General features: G+C 46.5%; 2 protein-coding genes across 2 annotated transcripts in view; one reads left to right on the top strand and one right to left on the bottom strand.

The window, feature by feature from the left end:
• The window catches only part of LOC307199067 (uncharacterized protein), a 116,509-nt gene that overhangs the window by 33,545 nt on the left and 63,543 nt on the right, over positions 1-19,421 (bottom strand). The window lies entirely within an intron of this gene.
• LOC307199124 (uncharacterized protein) lies at positions 535-11,077 on the top strand. Its single transcript, XM_079946772.1, has 5 exons — positions 535-1,027; positions 1,222-1,303; positions 1,568-1,647; positions 2,294-2,420; positions 9,728-11,077. Exons 1-5 carry the CDS (start codon positions 614-616, stop codon positions 10,966-10,968), a joined length of 1,944 nt encoding a protein of 647 aa, XP_079802898.1. The 5' UTR covers positions 535-613; the 3' UTR covers positions 10,969-11,077.

The raw sequence follows: 19,421 nt of genomic DNA, 5'->3' as shown, positions 1-19,421 counted from the left end.
CTGCAACAGAGGGCAGAAAAAAGAAAGCACTTTTTCATATGGTGCAGAACCTATGGAACTCCCTCCCACAAGAGGCAGGGATGGCCGCCAAGCTAAAGGGCTTGAAAAGCAGGAGGAGCTCTTTAAAGCTTTCTAGGACCGCTTAGCCAGGATGGCTCTGCTCTGTCCTCCTCAGTTGGAGATAGGGATGCTTCTGAATTGCAATTGCTGAAAATTACACTTGGTACAACCTCACTTGTCCTTCACAGTTCTGACTTCATTCATTGACTGAAAATGCTGAAAGGCAGGAGCAACTAGGCTGATCCATCTGACAGAAATTCCGTTTCTGTTTCCTTTCCTGCACATTTTGCATAGTAACTTCCAGGAGGACAAGATGCTGGCTGCTTTTCCATCTTCTTCTCTGTCTTCTTTCTGTAAAGAAAGGTCAGAGTTTGGGCTGTAGTGTAGTCTGTCCCTAGTTCCTGGCAAAACTCATCCATGCTTTTTTCTCCTGACCATGTATCAATTTCATATGTATTTGCTTTGCACGATTTACCTCTGCTTAGGACAGATGGAACTGAGCAGAAGACCAAGGGCTTACTTCTGATCTCTTGGAGACTTCCCGAGAGCCCAAATGGATGAGCAAGATTCATCTGGCCCAGAAGGAGGAAGAGGCCATGCCAAACAAACTGGGAGCAGTGGGGGATTCTGGGAAAACTCTGTGCAGAAGATCCTGGGTGAGGAGGACACCCTCCACTCTGATATGAAGAGCCAGCAGTTCAGGCAGTTGTGCCACCAGGAGAGTGATGGACCCCAAGAGGTTTGTGGTCGATTCTGCCACCTTGACCATCAGTGGCTGAAGCCAGAAAGGCATACAAAAGCTGAGATGCTGGACCTGGTGGTCTTGGAGCAGTTCCTGGCTGTCCTTCCACCGGAGATGGAGAGCTGGGTGCGGGAATGTGGAGCGGAGACCAGTTCCCAGGCGGTGGCCCTGGCCGAAGGTTTCCTCCTGAGTCAGGCAGAGGAGAGGAAGCAGGCAGAGCAGCAGGTGAGAGAGACTGTCCTCTGGATACGCCCAAGGGGCTCTGAACAGGAGGGAGAGTGCCCCCAAACTCTCTTCTAATGGCCCATCTATTTTTGGAAAGCCTTAAGTGAATGGTATTAGATACCCCTATTTTCCCTCAGCCATTCCTTTTCTAATCCATCTCCCCATCCTGTTTTGAATCTTTGTTTCTCTTTCAGGGAAAGGATCTGTTTGCAGAAAGGAGCCTGGATTCTTCTGAGGCAGAGAAGACTCCGTTGGTCAGGAGAGAGAGGCCGCTGGGTAAGGAGGAAGGAGGTTTTTTTATGTTTGGTCACATTCTGTTCATTTTGGAACTATTCTGTAGGTTCTTTTAATCATTTGGGGCCAAGACCCCAAAGGAGGGGAGATGTATTTTTGCACAACTAACATATGAAATGGGTACAAACATCAACATTCACTCAGCAGGTGAGGCTTTTAGAAAGGCTCTTCTGTATTTAGTGCTGCGCTGCTTAAACCTCTGAGAAGCAGGCGCTAAGACTTCCCATTTACCTTTTGGTCTTGCAGCTGACAGAAGAACAATGGCAATACCTCCTCACCCATCTTTTCCTGGTGGAGGGGAAGCAGTGGCTGTGGAAAGAATTCAGGTAGGAGGAAGGAGCATTGTGGGGAAGGAGGCTGAGGGACGGGGCAGCCAGGTGCCTCTGGGCCAGGATGAATCCCTCTCCTCATCTTGGTTTCTGTCATGCCTGTTTTTAACAAAGGCTTAAAATGCAATTCCAGAAGGTTAATAAACAACCATCTCACCTTAACTGGCCTTATGAATATTGCTGGTATTATTTATCCGTAATTGTAGTTTTAGTTATTGATTTGCCATTTAATATTAAAATAGGCTTCTAACTATAAAAATAATAGTGGCCAGGATTCACCAAATGAGCCTCATCAGTTGCACTTTCTCCCTCCTTCCCCTCCTGTGACCCCCTGCACCCCCTTGAAGTTGGTCTTAGGGCATTGGGGAGGTTTCCCCTCCAGAACATCAGACGGGGAGAGGAAAGGGGATCCTTCCATCTGGGAAGCAGGAACGCTTGTGCAGACTGAGTTGAAGAACGCCACATAGATTAATACCCATTATTAAAAGACACAATGAAAGACATGTAAAAAAGCATCCATAATTAAAATGTGCAACCAAACAATCCCATTAAAAGAACACAGCAATTAACAGGCAGAAAACAACAAAGCAACGTGTAGTAGATAATGTTTTCTAAGAAGAAGACTTTCCCCTTTTTATATTAGGGTCCGGTGTGCTTTGAAGATGTAGCTGTTCATTTCACAGACGAGGAATGGGCGTTGCTGGATCCTGACCAGAGAGCTCTGCATAAAGAAGTCATGGAGGAGAATCGTGGGATCATGGACTCTCTCTGTAAGGCTCCCTGTTGGATCATGATATTTGTTTAGAAATATATTTTGATGGGGCTCAACAGTGCTGCCTACAGCATCTGATATTTTAACATCCCACAGCTCACCTAGATTGGAGGGCTATCTGCTGTTTTGTCAGTGAATATTCTTTCTCCAATTTTGCCATTTTAAACCACAATCAGGTTGCACTGATCTGCCCAGGACTTTTAAAATGTAGGCTTCAAAGTTATTAGGGAACTTGAAGTAACTTCTGTCATCTTATTTGTTTTTGCTTGTGTGCATTTTTGGTAGTCCAAAGAGACGACAAACATTGGAGATGGCACATATTTCATGGCTGGGCTCAACAAAATCCATTAAAGAAGAGATTCTGGCTTTTGGATCCTTGTTGTTCCAATATTATTATTTTTTTGAAAAATAATTTTTATTCATTTTCAGTACAAATCTTCCAATTACTAACAGATCAAATCATAACAAATCACAAACAATATTGCCAAGTATATTGTGGTGGGATAATGAGCTGCTTGTGCGTTGAAACTGGATCCCTCAGAGCTCACTCAGTGTAGTGAAACTCTGCCTTGAGCGGAGCCCTTTAGCATGGCTCCGTCAGTCGCTGGTAGAATCTGACAGTGGGCGTTTGCGGAAACGTTTCCAACATAAAAGCTGTTTCACGGACATGCGCCGCCTGGATTCCCTGCGTGACAGTTTCCGGCGGGGGGTGGGGGTCCTTAAAGGCTGTTCTGATACCTCCACACTGTTCTCACTGGAAGTATCCCAGAGCCTCCCCTCCGACTCCCTTTCCTTTGGAGCTCCCGCACTCCCCCTACTGGTTCCCTCTTCTGCTGAAGAAGGGTCTCTCCTATTCTCCTGAAGCCTTCTCACCACCTGTCTTTCCGATGGCAGTTCCCTGACATCCACCTCCCCCCCAGGGCCCCCTTCACCCCCCCCGCCTCTTCTCTTACTGGCGGCGAGGACGGAAATCCCTGGAAGGAACTCCCCTCATCCTCCGAGGATTCAAACACTTCTAACCACGGCCTTCCGCCTCTTTCCCCCTCTTCCTCTCCTTCGTCGGAATCTGTTTCCACCTCCACTCCCGACTCTGGGAACCCTTCAAACTCCCCTTCCTCATCTGTAGTCCCGAAGTGTTCCCTCCTAAATCTTGCCACTGGTTGTGGTTTCCTTGGGAAACGCCGATGAAACGTTTCTATTAAAATCTCGTCTTTGACTTCCTCTGCCAGTACCCATGTGTTTTCTGACTCTTCCTCCCCCTCCCATTCTACCAAGTATTCCACCTGATTCCCCTTCCACCTGGAATCAATGATCCCTGCCACATCCATGTTGCGTTCTCTCTCTTCTATGACGGGTGTCCGGGTGACCTCCCTCTCATGTTCCCCCCACTCACATCCCTCTCTGTATGGCGACAGTAATGACCTGTGAAATACTGGGTGCAATTTCATGTGACTGGGCAATCGGAGTTTGAATGCTACTGGGTTGACCTGCTGTATAACCTCAAAGGGTCCCAACCGTTTGGGTCTCAATTTCTTACACCCTCCCTTGAACGGCAGTCCTTGGGTGGATAGCCACACCCGGTTACCCACCCTTATGGTTTCGCCTTCCCTCCTATTTCTGTCTGCTTGCTTCTTATATTCTTCTTTGGCCTTCTCTAAGTTGAGTTGGAGCTGACGGTGGATCGCTTCCATCTCTTCAACAAAATGTTCCGCTGCAGGTACACTCCACCTTCCCCCGCCCTCTCCTGGAAACGCCCGAGGATGACACCCATAATTGGCTAGAAAGGGACTCATCCCTGTGGACACGTTCTCCGCGTTGTTGTAGGCAAATTCTGCCAGAGGTAACCAGTCTACCCAATCAGTTTCTCTGTCCTTTACATAACACCTCAGATATTGTTGCAAAACCCCGTTTGCCCTTTCTGCTTGCCCATTTGTTTCTGGGTGCCTGGCGGTGGAAAAACTTACCTCCACATGCAACATGCTCATTAGTTTCCTCCAGAACCTAGAAGTAAATTGTTTTCCTCTGTCACTCAAAACCCTCAAGGGGGCGCCATGCAACCTAAAAATGTGCTCCACAAACAACCTTGCGGTTTCTTCCGCTGTCACTGCATGTGAACAAGCTATAAAGTGGCACATCTTAGTTAGTAGATCTACCACCACCATGACCGCGGTTTTCCCTTTGGATCTCGGTAGATCGGTCATGAAGTCTATGGATACCATCTCCCATGGCCTTTCTGGGGTGGGTAAGGGTTCTAATAACCCTGCTGGCGCCAACCTCTCTCCCTTTGCTCTTTGGCACCTGTCGCATCCCCTGACATACTCCCGCACGTCTTCCCGCACCTTGGGCCACCAAAACTCCCTGGTAACCAACCACATGGTCTTGTGCTGCCCGAAGTGCCCCGCCGTGGGGCTGTCATGCAACTGTTTAAGCACCCGCCCTCTTAGTTCCCCACCTGGTATGTAGAGCGCCCCTTTGTAATATAGTTTTCCGTTCTTCTCCTCAAACCCCCCTGCGTTCTCACCTGTCTCCCTGAGTTCCCTAAGTTTCTCTTGGGCATATTCATCGTTTTCAATACCCTCTACCAGTTCTCTTTGCCCCACCAATGCCGCCCCACAAACCCAGTGGTCCTCTGAGATGATATGTCTTTCTTCCGCCCCTCCTTCCCCCTCCAAGTACTCAGGTTTTCTGGAGAGAGCGTCCGCCCTGACATTCTCAGCCCCTGGCACGTAGCGAATTTCAAAATTGAACTTGGAGAACTCTTGCGCCCATCTTACTTGTCTCTGGTTCAATACTCGGGCTGTTCTCCAGTATTCTAGATTTTTGTGGTCTGTCCGCACTTGAACCTTGTGTTGCGCCCCAATCAACAGGTGTCTCCATCTCTTGAACGCTTCGTGGACAGCGAGTAATTCTCTGTCGTACACTGTATAATTCCTCTCAGACTTGTTCAGTTTCCTCGAGAAGAAGGCACACGGCCTCCATTCCGACGTATTCGCTCCTGGCTGCAGGAGCACGGCGCCCACCGCTCTGTCAGACGCGTCGGTCTCCACCCTCATCGGCTGCTGCAGATCCACGTGTAAGAGTTGTTCTTCCGAAGCAAACGCCCTCTTTAAACTTTCGAAAGCTCGCTGCGCTTCTTCCGTCCAGACAAATTTCTTCTTACTGCTGAGACAATCCGTGATGGGGGCTGTTAAATGGGCGAAGTTCTTGATGAACTTCCGATAGAAGTTTCCGAACCCCAAAAACCTCTGCACATCTTTCTTAGTTTTCGGTGGCCTCCATTCCAGCACCGCTTGCACCTTGCTAGGATCCATGGCCAGCCCCTTGTCCGACAACCGGTACCCAAGGAATTCCACCTCCCTGGTGTGAAACTGACACTTCTCCAGTTTCACCCACAGCTGGTTTTCTTGCAATTTGCTCAGTACTTCTCGTACATCTCGCACATGCTGCTCTTCATCCTCTGAGTACACCAGTACATCGTCCAAGAACGCAGCGCAGTTCTTGTACAGCAATGGTCCTAGTACGTGATTCATGAATGATTGAAATACTGCGGAACCCGCCTGGAGGCCGAAAGGCATAACGCAGTACTCAAATGCCCCCAAGGGGGTGAACATAGTGGTTTTCCACTCATCTCCCTTTCTCATACGTATCAGGTTATACGCCCCCCTCAGGTCCAGCTTGGTAAAAATCTTCCCTTTTCTTACCCGGGTCAGAATGTCATCGATTCTGGGCATAGGGAAGGTCACGGGTTCGGACACTGCGTTTAGGGCCCTGAAATCCACAATTAATCTCGGTTTGTCTGAGTTTTTTTTGTCTACAAAGAACACTGGGCTACCCCCCACCGCTCGTGACTCCCTGATGAACCCACGCTTGAGGTTTTTGTCAATAAACTCCCTTAGCTCCTGCATCTCTCTGTCAGACATTGCATACACCTTGCCCACTGGCAATTGCGCTCCTGGAAGTAAGTTGATTTGGCAGTCAAAGGGTCTGTGCGGGGGTAGTTTATCTGCTTCCCTTTCGCTGAAGACGTCGGCAAAATCTGCATATTGTCGTGGTACCCTACCTTGATCCATTGCTTCTATCTTTGCTAATGTGGCCTGAGTGCCTACTTGGCCCCCTTTTTCTGTGCAGTGTCCCATACAATGTGCTGACCCAAAGGAAACCACTCTCTGATGCCATCCCACAAGCGGATCATGCAGCGCTAGCCAGCTCATCCCCAAAATGATGGGCGCTCCTCCCAACGTGGCTATATTAAACGCTATCCGTTCCGTGTGTCTTGCCACCCTCATTGTCATGGGGACAGTCTGCTGGTCTACTTCTCCCCCCAACAGCGCCCTCCCATCAATCGTGGTCACCTGCAGGGGATTTTTTAAAGGAATGGTCTGTATCTGATGGGCGGCTGCAAACTCCTTACTCATAAAGTTGCAGGAGCTGCCTGAGTCTAATAGCGCCTTCACTTTTAGTGGGTGTCCGTTTGCCAGCTCCAGCAATACCTCTATTACAAGAGCTGGTCTTGGGGGTTCTGGCGTGGGCACATTTACTGTTCCTTGGCCTGGCTGCTGTGCCCCGTCGGTGGTAGCCAGGCGTTGGCTTTTACTTGCTCCTTAGCTCCTTCTCCCTCCTCCCCAACAGCTCCCGCCATTCCTTGCCATTCCTTTCTTTGCGGGCAAACTCTGGCAAAATGACCTGGCTGTTGGCAGAGAAAGCATTTCTTGGCGCCTTTTCCCTCCTTCTTCCGCCCTTCACTGGGGTTTGAAATTGCGCGTGCGCGCGCTGTTCCGATTTCCATCGGCTCTGCTGGCAGAGAAGGCTGCTCTGGCATCTCTGGAATGCGGAAATCCCTCCAACGCTCCCCTTTCCCTTCCCGCTTCTCCAAGGCTCTGGCCTCCTGGCGTGATCCTATGGCCAGCGCTGATTTAGTCAGATGGTCCATAGACTCCGCCCTGGGCCCCCGGGAAAGTTCGTCTTTCACTGCCGAAGATAGTCCTTCTTCGAACAGCATTTGTATCGGTTCCGCTGACAAATCCCATCCTAATTTATGGATCAACATGGTGAACTCAGTCCAGTACTCACGGACAGATCGGTTCCCTTGTTTACACGCCATTAACTGCCTGCGCGCCACTCCCTGCTCAATCTCGCTGGAAAACATCAGATCCATGGCGCGAAAAAACTTCCTTGTGTCCCTTAGGGCTTCATTATTGGCTGCCATTAGTGGCCTCACCCAATCTTTGGCCCCGCCTTCGAGATGCCCAATCACATAAGCAACCCTCGAATCCTCATCAGGAAAATCATCAAACTGCAGATTGAGGGCATATTGCATCTCTGTCCTGAAGGCTTGATAATTCCTGGGATCACCCCCAAACTTCTGCACCAGTCCTGGCACTTTCCTCGAGAGCTGGGCGGCTTTCCCCTTTTCTGCATCATGAGCCCTCCTCTCCTCCAGCCTCGCCGTTTGCAGAGCTAACTGTACCTCCAACATCCTGTACCTTTCTTCCAGGCTAGGACCGGCTGCAGCTGCTCCCCCATCTCCGGCTCCGGCTGGGTTGCTCATGATGCCTCTCTTTGCACAAGCTGCTTTCAGGGACTGTCAGATTGCTGTGGTGGGATAATGAGCTGCTTGTGCGTTGAAACTGGATCCCTCAGAGCTCACTCAGTGTAGTGAAACTCTGCCTTGAGCGGAGCCCTTTAGCATGGCTCCGTCAGTCGCTGGTAGAATCTGACAGTGGGCGTTTGCGGAAACGTTTCCAACATAAAAGCTGTTTCACGGACATGCGCCGCCTGGATTCCCTGCGTGACAGTTTCCGGCGGGGGGTGGGGGTCCTTAAAGGCTGTTCTGATACCTCCACACTGTTCTCACTGGAAGTATCCCAGAGCCTCCCCTCCGACTCCCTTTCCTTTGGAGCTCCCGCACTCCCCCTACTGGTTCCCTCTTCTGCTGAAGAAGGGTCTCTCCTATTCTCCTGAAGCCTTCTCACCACCTGTCTTTCCGATGGCAGTTCCCTGACATATATATTCCAAATTCAAATAATTTCAAAAGGGGGACTCCCCAAGGCCTGGATTTCAAGAGATAATGTCTATTATTAGTCCTCTGCTTTCTTCCTTGTTCTAATCCAAATTCATAATTCTGTTGTTAACCATCCTCATTTTCTCAATCAGTCAGTCACTGGACCATCTTGTTGGACAAGTCCTTATATCTATAAGTATGCAGGAGGTGTTTTATTCAATATGATCCATATCAGTCTTTGTCAGATTAATTTGTAACACAGTCCTCCTTCAATCTGCCATTTCTTGCTCTGAAAGATTCTGGGCCTTCATCCAAGGTTAAAAAACAATGACGAAGTGTTTTCTTAACGAGCTGGTATTTCAAAGATATGTCTCCAATAATTGCTGTAGTCTAGGATGTACTTCTCAGTCAGTAAGTTATATGAAAATAATTTCCGGTTTCTCTACCAAAATCCATGCCAGCTTTCCCAGGCCCTAAGAAAACTGGCAGGAATCCATAAATCACAATCAGACTCTCTTCAAACCATATACGAAAATAATCCAAACAAATATATTTTTATATGAAGTATCCCCTTTTATAATCCAAAAGGTATCTCCATCTCCTCAGAGGTTTCTTCTTTCCTTGCTGTGCAACAACAGTCGCCATTTTTTTGTTCCCCTCCTCAGCCTGAGCCACTTTCGTTTCTGATCTTATTTTGCCAGATCAAATTAGGGCTCTCCGCCAAGAACTATACAAGTATGTATCCAATTAGTCTTTACACCTCCTGCGTTTCCTTTAGGTAATTAACTTTTTCTTTCCTGGTGAGGTTTGCCAAATCATGAAGTAGCAAATATAACGAAAACAAAAGAACGGCAGCCACTCACCTCATTAATCCAAATGCCAAAAGAAGAATCTCTTTGAACTTGGTGTCCAGCGACTGTATTGTTTGGCAGATTGTTTCATTTATCTCCTTCCATCCAGAACACGCCTGTTTTTAGTCTGAATCTTATTAATTTTTAGAAAGCAGGTCTCCCCTGCTCATGGGAGTGGCTCTGGAGCGTGCCCAGTTTCATCCCAGGCTCGGCACCCAGTGTCCCAGCCCCCACATCTTGTTGCAGGTGGCTGATAATGGAAATCTGCGGGTGAGACAGCCCCCCCCCACCCTGGAGGGGTCAGCAGGACTAATTACCCTCATATTATCCCTGAATTTCTGGCACAACCGGTGGTCCAATCTCATGAGAGGCAGCAACAGGAAGCTGGTTGTTCCAATATTTAAGACCTTTATTTCTTCTTGAAGCTCTAATCAGTTTCTCTCTTTGTTGCAGGTGGCGATGAATTGGAAAATAAGAATAAGGGAGAGCATGACAAAATCCACATGGAGGAGAAGCCGTTTAAATATCCGGGACATGGGAATTTCAGTCAGAGCTCCCACTCCACTCCCCATCTAATAAATCTCTTGGGGAAGAAACTCTATCAGTATTCGGAATGTGAAAAGAACCTCTGTCAAAAATCCAACCTCTCTTCCAATGAAATACATCACAGTGGGGAGAAACCATATTCCTGCTTGGAATGTGGAAAGAGCTTCAGTCAGAAGGCCAATCTCACTTCACATCAAATAATTCATACAGGGGAGAAACCGTATCTGTGCACGGAATGTGGAAAGAGCTTCGCCTGGAAGAAAAGTCTCACTTCCCATGAAATAATACATACGGGGAAGAAACTATATCCGTGCTTTGAATGTGGAAAGAGCTTCAGTCATAGCATCACCCTCACAGTCCACCAAAGAATCCATACTGGTGAGAAACCATATGAGTGCTTGGAGTGTGGAAAGAGCTTCCGTCAAAGGGCTGCTCTGGCTTCCCATCAAATAACTCACAGCGGGGAGAAACCATATCAGTGCATGGAATGCGGAAAGAGTTTTGGTCGGAAGGATAGTCTCACTTCCCATCAAATAATTCACACAGGGAAGAAGCCATATCAGTGCTTAGAGTGTGGAAAGAGCTTCAGTCGAAAGAATGTTCTCAGTTGTCATGAAAGAATTCATACAGGGGAGAAACCATATCAGTGCTTGGAATGTGGAAAAAGCTTCCCTCAGAGCGCCAGTCTCATGTACCATCAAAGAATCCATACAGGGGGAAAACAATATCAGTGCACAAAATGTGAGAAGAACTTCATTAATATGGCCTCTCTCACTTCCCATCAGATAACTCACAGTGGGGAAAAATTATATCTGTGCATAGAATGTGGAAAGAGCTTTCGTTGGAAGAAAAGTCTCATGTCCCATCAGAGAATTCATAAAGGGGAGAAACCATATCTGTGTGTTGAATGTGGAAAGAGCTTCAGTCAGAGGACCAGTCTCATAATCCATCAAAGAATTCATACAGGGGAGAAACCTTTTCAATGCCTGGAATGTGGAAAAAGCTTTAGTCGGAAGGATAGCCTTACTTCCCATCAAAGAATTCACACTGGGGATAAACCATTTATATGCTTGGAATGTGGAAACAGCTTCAATTCCAAGAGGGGTCTCACTTCCCATCAAAGAATCCATACGGTGGAGAAACCATAGCAGTGCTTGGAATGTGAAAAGAGCTTCAGACATAGCTCCAATCTCACTCTCTATGAAATAGCTCATGGCGGGGGGAATCACAGAGTCATATAATTGTATCAGAGCAGGGACTCTGTGTGAGGAGAATCAGAACTTACAGGGTTAAGCAGTTCTGAGTGACGTCTCACATTCTGAGGCGTGGCTATATTCACATAGGGGAGTGTTTCTCTGTGTGTCTTTGTTCTTTCGCTTTTGACGGGAAAGCGGAGGGATGGCAGCAAATTCTCCGGGCTGATTTATGTTGTTATGCTACTCATTAAAGACTATTGAAGATAAGAGAAAAGCCTGCTTTGCAGTTTGAATTATTCCCACACAAAGCAACAGCTTTCCCCGCTGCATGAACTCTGCAAGAGAGCTAAGGGAGCTGGAAGAAGTTTTTGACCGGCACAAACAGCCAGTGACGGAGCAAGGAAACGTGCCGGACGCCATTTTATCTAACACTCTGCAGGTCATCTATTCCATCCCTCTACAATGCAGCAATCTTCACCCTCTGCTTAAAACCCACCGAGAGAGAGAAACCACCACCTTCTGAGGCAGCCAGTTCCACTTTGAAATAGCTTTTACCTGCAGAAGATTCTTCCTGATGTTTAGTCTGCATCTCTTTTCTTCTTATTGTTATTATTAGTTGAATTTATTTGTTGTTGTTTAGTCGTTTAGTCGTGTCCGACTCTTCGTGACCCCATGGACCAGAGAACGCCAGGCACTCCTGTCTTCCACTGCCTCCCGCAGTTTGGTCAAACTCATGCTGGTAGCTTCGAGAACACTGTCCAACCATCTCATCCTCTGTCGTCCCCTTCTCCTTGTGCCCTCCATCTTTCCCAACATCAGGGTCTTCTCCAGGGAGTCTTCTCTTCTCATGAGGTGGCCAAAGTACTGGAGCCTCAGCTTCACAATCTGTCCTTCCAGTGAGCACTCAGGGCTGATTTCCTTCAGAATTTTATTAGGCTTGTTTTTGTGTGTGTTGTGCATTTGTGAATCTCCCCCCTCTTTTGCTGCATTCCATCTCTCCTTATCTGACCCAGAAAGTGGCACAAATGACAGGATGTTTTCCTATGTCAGTTATGAGTTAGCACTAGAGAAGAAATCCTTGGAAGCTTCCTGATAGATGGAGAAATGTCAGTAAAGACTGATCATAGGCTTGGTTGCCAGGGCAACGAGGGACATCCAGTACCAAAAATGGTCAAATGGCCTGGGCCACTCCAAGGTGATTGTAGGGGTGAAGATACCAGGATGGAGCCCTGCATGTTTTCTATCCAATGACCTGTGACCTTTCTTGACGCATGTAAAGGAGATGTTTTATGTTTAAAACATTGCTTTATTTTTATCTTTTTTATTAAAGATTTTCTTGATTTACAAAAGTGTTTGCAATCTCTCTCTCTCGTATCCCCCCCATAACATTTTTACAAATCAGTTTCATTTGTTGAGACATTAGGAAGAATAGGGGGAAAGAGGTGGAGGGGGGAGAGACGGGTGGGGGTTGGGGTCGGGTGGTGATGTTTCTATTTTACTTAATATATGTGGGGTTTTGTGTCAGTGTTGCTTGTGCAGGTTCTCTGCTGTCCACTTGTGTTCCTTTGGTAGTGAGAGAGGTTGGGGTTGGCCTAGGGTGTGGTTGTTCATTTGTGGTTGGCTGTGGTGGTCTTTGTTTTCGTGGGTGTTTTGGATCAGGTTAGCTATATTGATTTGTATGCTGTCGGTGGATTTTTGTCATTGTCTTGTTGGGCTGTGGATGTGATAAAGGGGGGTCATACATCTTCTGTTTGTCCCCATGTCAGTTTCAGTTTATTGGTTAATTTTTCTAGTAAGGCTGTTTCCCATACTATTTGGTACCATTGGTCCATGCTTACTCCTGACAGGTCTCTCCAGTGTCTGGTTATGGTGTTTCTGGCTGCTGAGAGTAGGTGGGTTATGAGTTCTTTGTGGTGTAAGTGGGCATCATTGTCTTAGAAGATGTTTAGTGAGGCCAATTCTGGGGTGATTTCTAATACTTGCTTGGTTATTTTACTTATTTCTTGTATGGTTGTTGTCTAGAATAGTTGGATTTTGGGGCACTCCCACCACATGTGGAGGTATGTGCCTGTGGCGGTGCACCCTCACCTTTAATTCTGAAGTGCCTTGGGGCAGACCTTCTCAACTGGCATGTTGAATTGAGTGAGCTCTGTCCTACTGCAATAGCTATAATAAATGCTGGGTCCCTTAATCAAGATTTGTTATTGTTGTTGTTTAGTCATTTAGTCGTGTCCAACTCTTCGTGACCCCATGGACCAGAGCATGCCAGGCACTCCTGTCTTTGGTCAAACTCCTGGACGTGAAAAATAGTTTCCTTGGTTCTGTGGTTTATTCAAGAGGTGGTTCCTCTCTACTTGGGTAACAAACAAGGTGGTGTAGAAGTGAATTCTTACCACACATTGGTAAGCCATTTTTAGAGTGGCTCCTCTCACTCTCCTTTTTCTTTTCCAGGCTAAAGATATCCTGTTCCCTCAACCATTTGTCATAAGACTTGGTTTCTATATGCTTGCCCTCCTCTGTAGATGTTCCTGTTTGTTTGTTTGTTTGTTTGTTTGTTTGTTTGTTTGTTTATTCATGTTCTGTAGAGTAGTCTGATTTTTTATTGTATTTCGTGTAAAGAAAAAAATCAATAACAATACCTTTTAAAAAACCACACACATGTAGCCAGTGTATGTGCAGATAATCAGAAGTCGCCGATTCTGACATTATGCTGGTCTACGACTATAATAAAGTGTTGTTGATTCTGGCATCCCTTCTTCTTTTGGCTGTTTCCTTGATTTCATTCTCCAAATCAGTATCTCTCTGGGCATTTTGGTCAGGGGAATGATAGCTTGTTCCAAGTCCTACATTTTGAGCAGACAGCAGAGAGGAATGTGGGCCTTGGTTAATTGGTGATTAATTTACAGTCTGGTTTTGAAAAACTGAACTAGTTCTAACTGCTTTTAAACTGAAGAATGAAACTTACAGCTGAATCCATAGTGTATATGCCATTCTTCCTTCCCCTACCAAAAAACTGCAGCTTGCCTTGAGCTACACCTACGTTGTTGATTCTAAGATGGCTCTCCTGCGAACTTAGTCTCTGCCACATGAAACCATAGGTCAATGGGTTTCGCTTTTTTGTTACCTGCCTCTCTAAAATTGGGATCTCATCTAAGCTTTTGGCTCCTCAAGATATTCCTGCTAGGGCAGAGCTGAAAACTTAAGTTTCTAAAGCTTTATTGCCCCTAGGATTGAGTTCTGAGGCTTAATTTTTTTTTTTTTACTGGATTTAGCTCCTCGCAGACAGTGCTTTCACTATGCCCTTGTTAGAATTTCTGTGGGTGCAACAAACAAATGGGGATACTTAGCCCTGCAGTTACAGAGCTGCTCAACTCAGTTTTTCCTCTGATGCTGTGTCACTGGCATTGAGATCGGCTGTGCCCTGAGAACATTTGTGCGAGCTTGCTTTGTACCTGCAGCTGTAGGAAGGCTGATTGTGTCCTTCATTGATCATTTGAGCATCTGCAAGCCAAAGCTTATTAAAGTATAAAGTGGGGGAGAATACAACTCTTTTCTCCCAGGACCTTTTGTTCTCCAAAGAAGAATTTCAAAAGGAGATTGTAGCATGAAACTGCTGGATTGCAGCTCATGAATTCTGTCACCTTTGGCTGGAATGGGGATAATAGATTATTATGTGTTATTCTGATGTACACGTGTTATTTATTTTTATTCATTAGCTAATTATATTGACATCCCACCTTCCAAGGAGCTCAAGGCGCCATACATGGTCTTCTCCCAGCAACACAGGGGAGCAGGTCAGGCTGAGAGACAGTGACAGAGTGATGATTCGAACCTCGGTCTCCCAGGTCCTAGTCCATCCAACACTCTCCACTCCCATCATCCCTGACTACCTTAGGGATGATGGGACTTGTAGTCCAACAACATCTGGGGACCCAAGCTGGAGAAAGGCTGCTCTACACATTACACCACAGTGGCTCTCTTATGCATGGCGACCCACACCAGACAAGCCCCTTCTCTCTCTGGGGGAATATGTCAGTGGGACTCCTGCATCTCTCAGAGATTTCTCACCAAGGTCCTATGGCCCGCTAGGGACACTTTTGTTGGGTTTAGCATCCTCTTGCTCTGGTGCTACCATGTTTTTTACCATGACAAGGACATGGGATCATAGGGGGCTCCTTTATCTCTGGGGGCTCTGTGTCTCCATGGACTGCAGACATTCTCCAAGGACATTCTCATTTTAAAGGAAATTCGCAGCCCTATCTGGAGATGTTGGGGGTTGAATCCATAGCTCTATATACCACTCTTCACAAACCCAGGGTATGTGTTTCCTTGGAATGAGGGACGGCGGAGACTGTGGTGTCTTTAGGATATACGGTTTATTTACACATATCTACAACCTGACCCTGCGATGGAGGAGATCACAGCATCAATACCCCAAGAAGTTATTGCTTGCCCCATAGTCGCAGCCTTGTATTCAAACAAATCCAGCATTTCTCTGTCCAGCCCAATGCCTTGCTTCCAGCTTCCCCTACTCCTAACCCCACCTACCCTAACAACCTAACTCAAACCTAACCCTAAATCCCTAACCATAAGCTGGAACCTGAACATTAACCCCTAACCGGAACCCAACCCTCAAGCTCTAATCCGAAACTTGATGCCGAATCCTGTACAATTATCCCGACCCTAAAGCTAACGACCCTCTAACCCCACACCCTACCCTGAACCTTAATCCCTAACCCCTGAACTCAACCACTCTAACCGAAACCCCAACACAAACCCCTAACCCTAACGGTGACTTTAATCCAGGGGTAGTCAACCTTTTTATACCTACTGCCCACGAATGCATCGTTCTTGATGGTAAAATTTCCTTACCGCCCCCCAGTGCTCGATGGAAGGAGGATTCAGCTTGTACCATAGAACCCCCTACTGCCCAGCTAGAATCCTGAAACGCCCACTAGTGGGCGGTAGGGACCAGGTTGACAACCCCTGCTTTAACCCCTTACCCCTAATGTAACACTAACTGCAACCCCTATCCCTCTACCCTATTCCAACCCTAACCCTCTAATCCTACACCCCTAACCCTAATCCCTGACTCCTCATAAAAATCTATCACAGTTCTACTCGTCAGTCTTCCTGTGTTCATCAAAACCGGGTCAGCAACCTTTTTCAGCAGGGGGCCGGTCTACTGTCCCTCAGACCTTGTGCGGGGCCGGACTATATTTTGAAGAAAGAAATAATAATGAATTCCTGTGCCCCACAAATAACCCAGAGATGAATTTTAAATAAAAGCACACATTCTACTCATGTAAAAACACGCTGATTCCCAGACCGTGGGTTGGGTTTAGAAGGCGATTGAGCCAGATCCGGCCCCCAGGCCTTAATATGCCTACCCAGGAGCATAATGAACCTCATACCTCGTGCTGCCTTTCCCTAAATTTTTGCTCCTCGAAACACAGCCAATCACCATAGTCTCTTCTGCCCTGGAATCTAACTTATGCCTACTTTCCTTGGGTACACAGACATAGGCAAGACCGCCAAATACATGAATGTGTGACATGTTAGGTGTTCTTCCATGTCTAAGTTCCAAAGCCATACATGTAGCTCCCTGGATTGGCAGTCTATTTTGGAGACCCCCTTCTCCCCATATGCATTTGGGAAGGCGGGAGTCACTCATCACGAACCTAGCCATTTCCAGAAGAGATCTAAACTTTCTCTCAGTGACTGAGCTTTGCTTCAAGGTGTGGCTAACACTCCTCAGGTGTGTTATTCCTTCCTCATTCAAGAGGGTTTTCATGTGGTGTGAGAGAAACCATTTGGATCCCTTTCCAATCGGGCTTCAGGCCCTATCATGGGACTGAAACAGCCTTGGTCGCACAGGTCGAGGATTTCCGGTGAACTATGGACAGAGGTGAAAGCTGTTTCCTGGTTCTGCTGGATCTCTCAGCAGTTTTTGATACTGTTGGCCACAGCATTGTTCTGGACCGTCTAGGAGGGACGGGAGCTGGAGGAACTGTTATGCAATGGTTCTGCTTCTTCCTCCTGGACTGTGTCCTTATTTTCTGTGTGTCCTCAGCAGATACCAGGAAGAGCTTCATGATGACACCATCCTGGACATGCAAAGGACGACAGTTGCAATCAGCAGCAGCACAAATCTGCAACTTGGAGGTTCTTGAAGTACAAATTACTTGTCAACGTCTTCAGAGAATTGATCAGCATTGATGGCTACCTCGTCAATGTTGCCTCATCAATTAAATTCATACACAGCCATTGAAAGATGGTTTCTCTGCACTATGAGTTCTTTGATGGGCAGTGAGACTGGTGGTTACTGAAGCTCTTCCAAGCACTACTATGGTTTCCCCCTTGTATGAATTCTTTGATGGGCTGTGAGATTGCCCCTCTTATTGAAACTTTTCCCACATTCCAAGCACTGATACGGTCTCTCCCCTGTATGAATTAGATGGTGGGAAATGAGACTTAACTTCTGGGTGAAGGTGTTCCCACATTCCAAGCACTGATATGGTTTCTCCCCTGTATGAATTGTTTGATGGAAAGTGAGATTTCTCTTACAACTGAAGGTGTTTCCACATTCCAAGCATTTAAATGGTTCCTCCCCACTATGAAGTCTTTGGTGGGAATTGAGACTTTCCTTCCAGGTGAAGCTTTTCCCACATTCCATGCACTGATATGGTTCCTCCCCACTATGAATTCTTCGGTGGGAATTGAGACTATCTTTCCGACTGAAGCTCTTTCCACATTCCAAGCACTGATATGGTTTTTCTCCAGTATGAATTCTTTGATGGGGTGTGAGATGGCAGCTCTTACGGAAACTCTTTCCACATTCCAAGCATTGATATGGTTTCTCCCTTGTATGAATTATTTGATGGGAAATGAGATTTTTCTTCTGGTTGAAGCTCTTTCCACATTCCAGGCACTGATACGGTTTATCCCCTGTATGATTTCTTTGATGGGATGTCAGACTTTCTCTCCGAATGAAACTCTTTCCACATTCCAAGCACTGGTATGGATTTTCCCCGGAATGAATTCTTTGATGGCAAGTGAGATTTTTCTTATGGGTGAATCTCTTTCCGCATTCCAAGCACTGATACGCTTTCTCCCCTGTATGAATTATTTGATGGGAGGTGAGATTGGAGTTCCGGCTGAAGCTCCTTCCACATTCCAAGCACTGATATGGTTTCTGTCCATTGGGGTTTCTCTGATGGGAAGAGGAATGGGAGCTCTGCCTGAAACTCTCTCCACACTCCAAATATTGATATGTTTTTTTCACTGTGAGGATTTTGTCCTCTTCTCTCTTGTTCCTGATTTCCAATTCATCACCACCTGCAATGAAGAGAGAAACAAATTAGGAAGAAATGGAGCCCCAAATTACTGAACGATGCTAATGAATGCTTGTGATAGAAGAAGAACTGAATGGAATTAGTTGTGAGGTCTTCCTAAAGGGTTTGCTACCTTTGCTAACTGGCATTAACAGACATATCTTTGGTAACCTGAGTTCGGAAAAGCATGGCTCTTTCTTGTTTGGCCCTATCATGGAAGCCTGCCTTTTTTTGGTAATAAAAAACCTGACAGAAGCAATGAAATAAAATAAAAAAACATCCTGTCAGAAGCTACTGCAGCTACTGCAGCTTCCCTTAACACTCCAAAGCCTACATTTTAACAGTCCGGTCATTTCAGAGCAGCCTGGTCATTGTTTAAAAAGGCATAACTGGAGGAAGAACAGTCACAGACAAAATATTAGATAGCTCTCCATTCAAGGTGTGCTTTGGAGGGGGGGGTTAGAATCCCAGATATTGTACGTGGCCTGGCTGAGCCCCATCAAAATATTGGAGGTTGGTTACATACAGATACTGTATGTACTGAATTCCAAAACTGATTATTATCATCCAACAGGAGCCTTACCAAGCGAGTCCATGATCCCACGATTTTCCTCCATGACTTCCTTATGCAGAGCTCTCTGGTCAGGATCCAGCAATGCCCATTCCTCGTCTGTGAAACGGAGAGCTACATCTTCAAAGCACACTGGACCCTAAAATGAAAAAGCATGTTCCTCTTAGACAGCAAAAGGATTATCTACTACACACTGCTCTGTTGTTTTCTGCCTGTCAGTGGCTGTGTTGTTTTAATGGGATTGTTTTCCTGCATATTTTAATTACACGTGAAATTCTTTTAATGTATTTAATTGTGTCTTTTAATGACGGGTATTAATCTTTTGGAAAAGAGTGGAACTCCACAAGGTGGTCTTCAGATCCTTTTATCTGCGCAAACCTTCCCGTTTGCCCCATGGAAGGACCCCCTGTCCGCTGTTCTGGGGCAGAACCTTCCTGGTGCCTTAAAGCCAACTTCAAGGGGCACATGGGGGCACAGGGAAGGGGGTGAGAGGGAAAATA

The sequence above is a fragment of the Podarcis cretensis genome (assembly GCF_951804945.1).
Source record: "Podarcis cretensis genome assembly, chromosome: 12".
NCBI lineage: Eukaryota > Metazoa > Chordata > Lepidosauria > Squamata > Lacertidae > Podarcis > Podarcis cretensis.
This window is presented reverse-complemented; position numbering and strand designations above follow the sequence as displayed.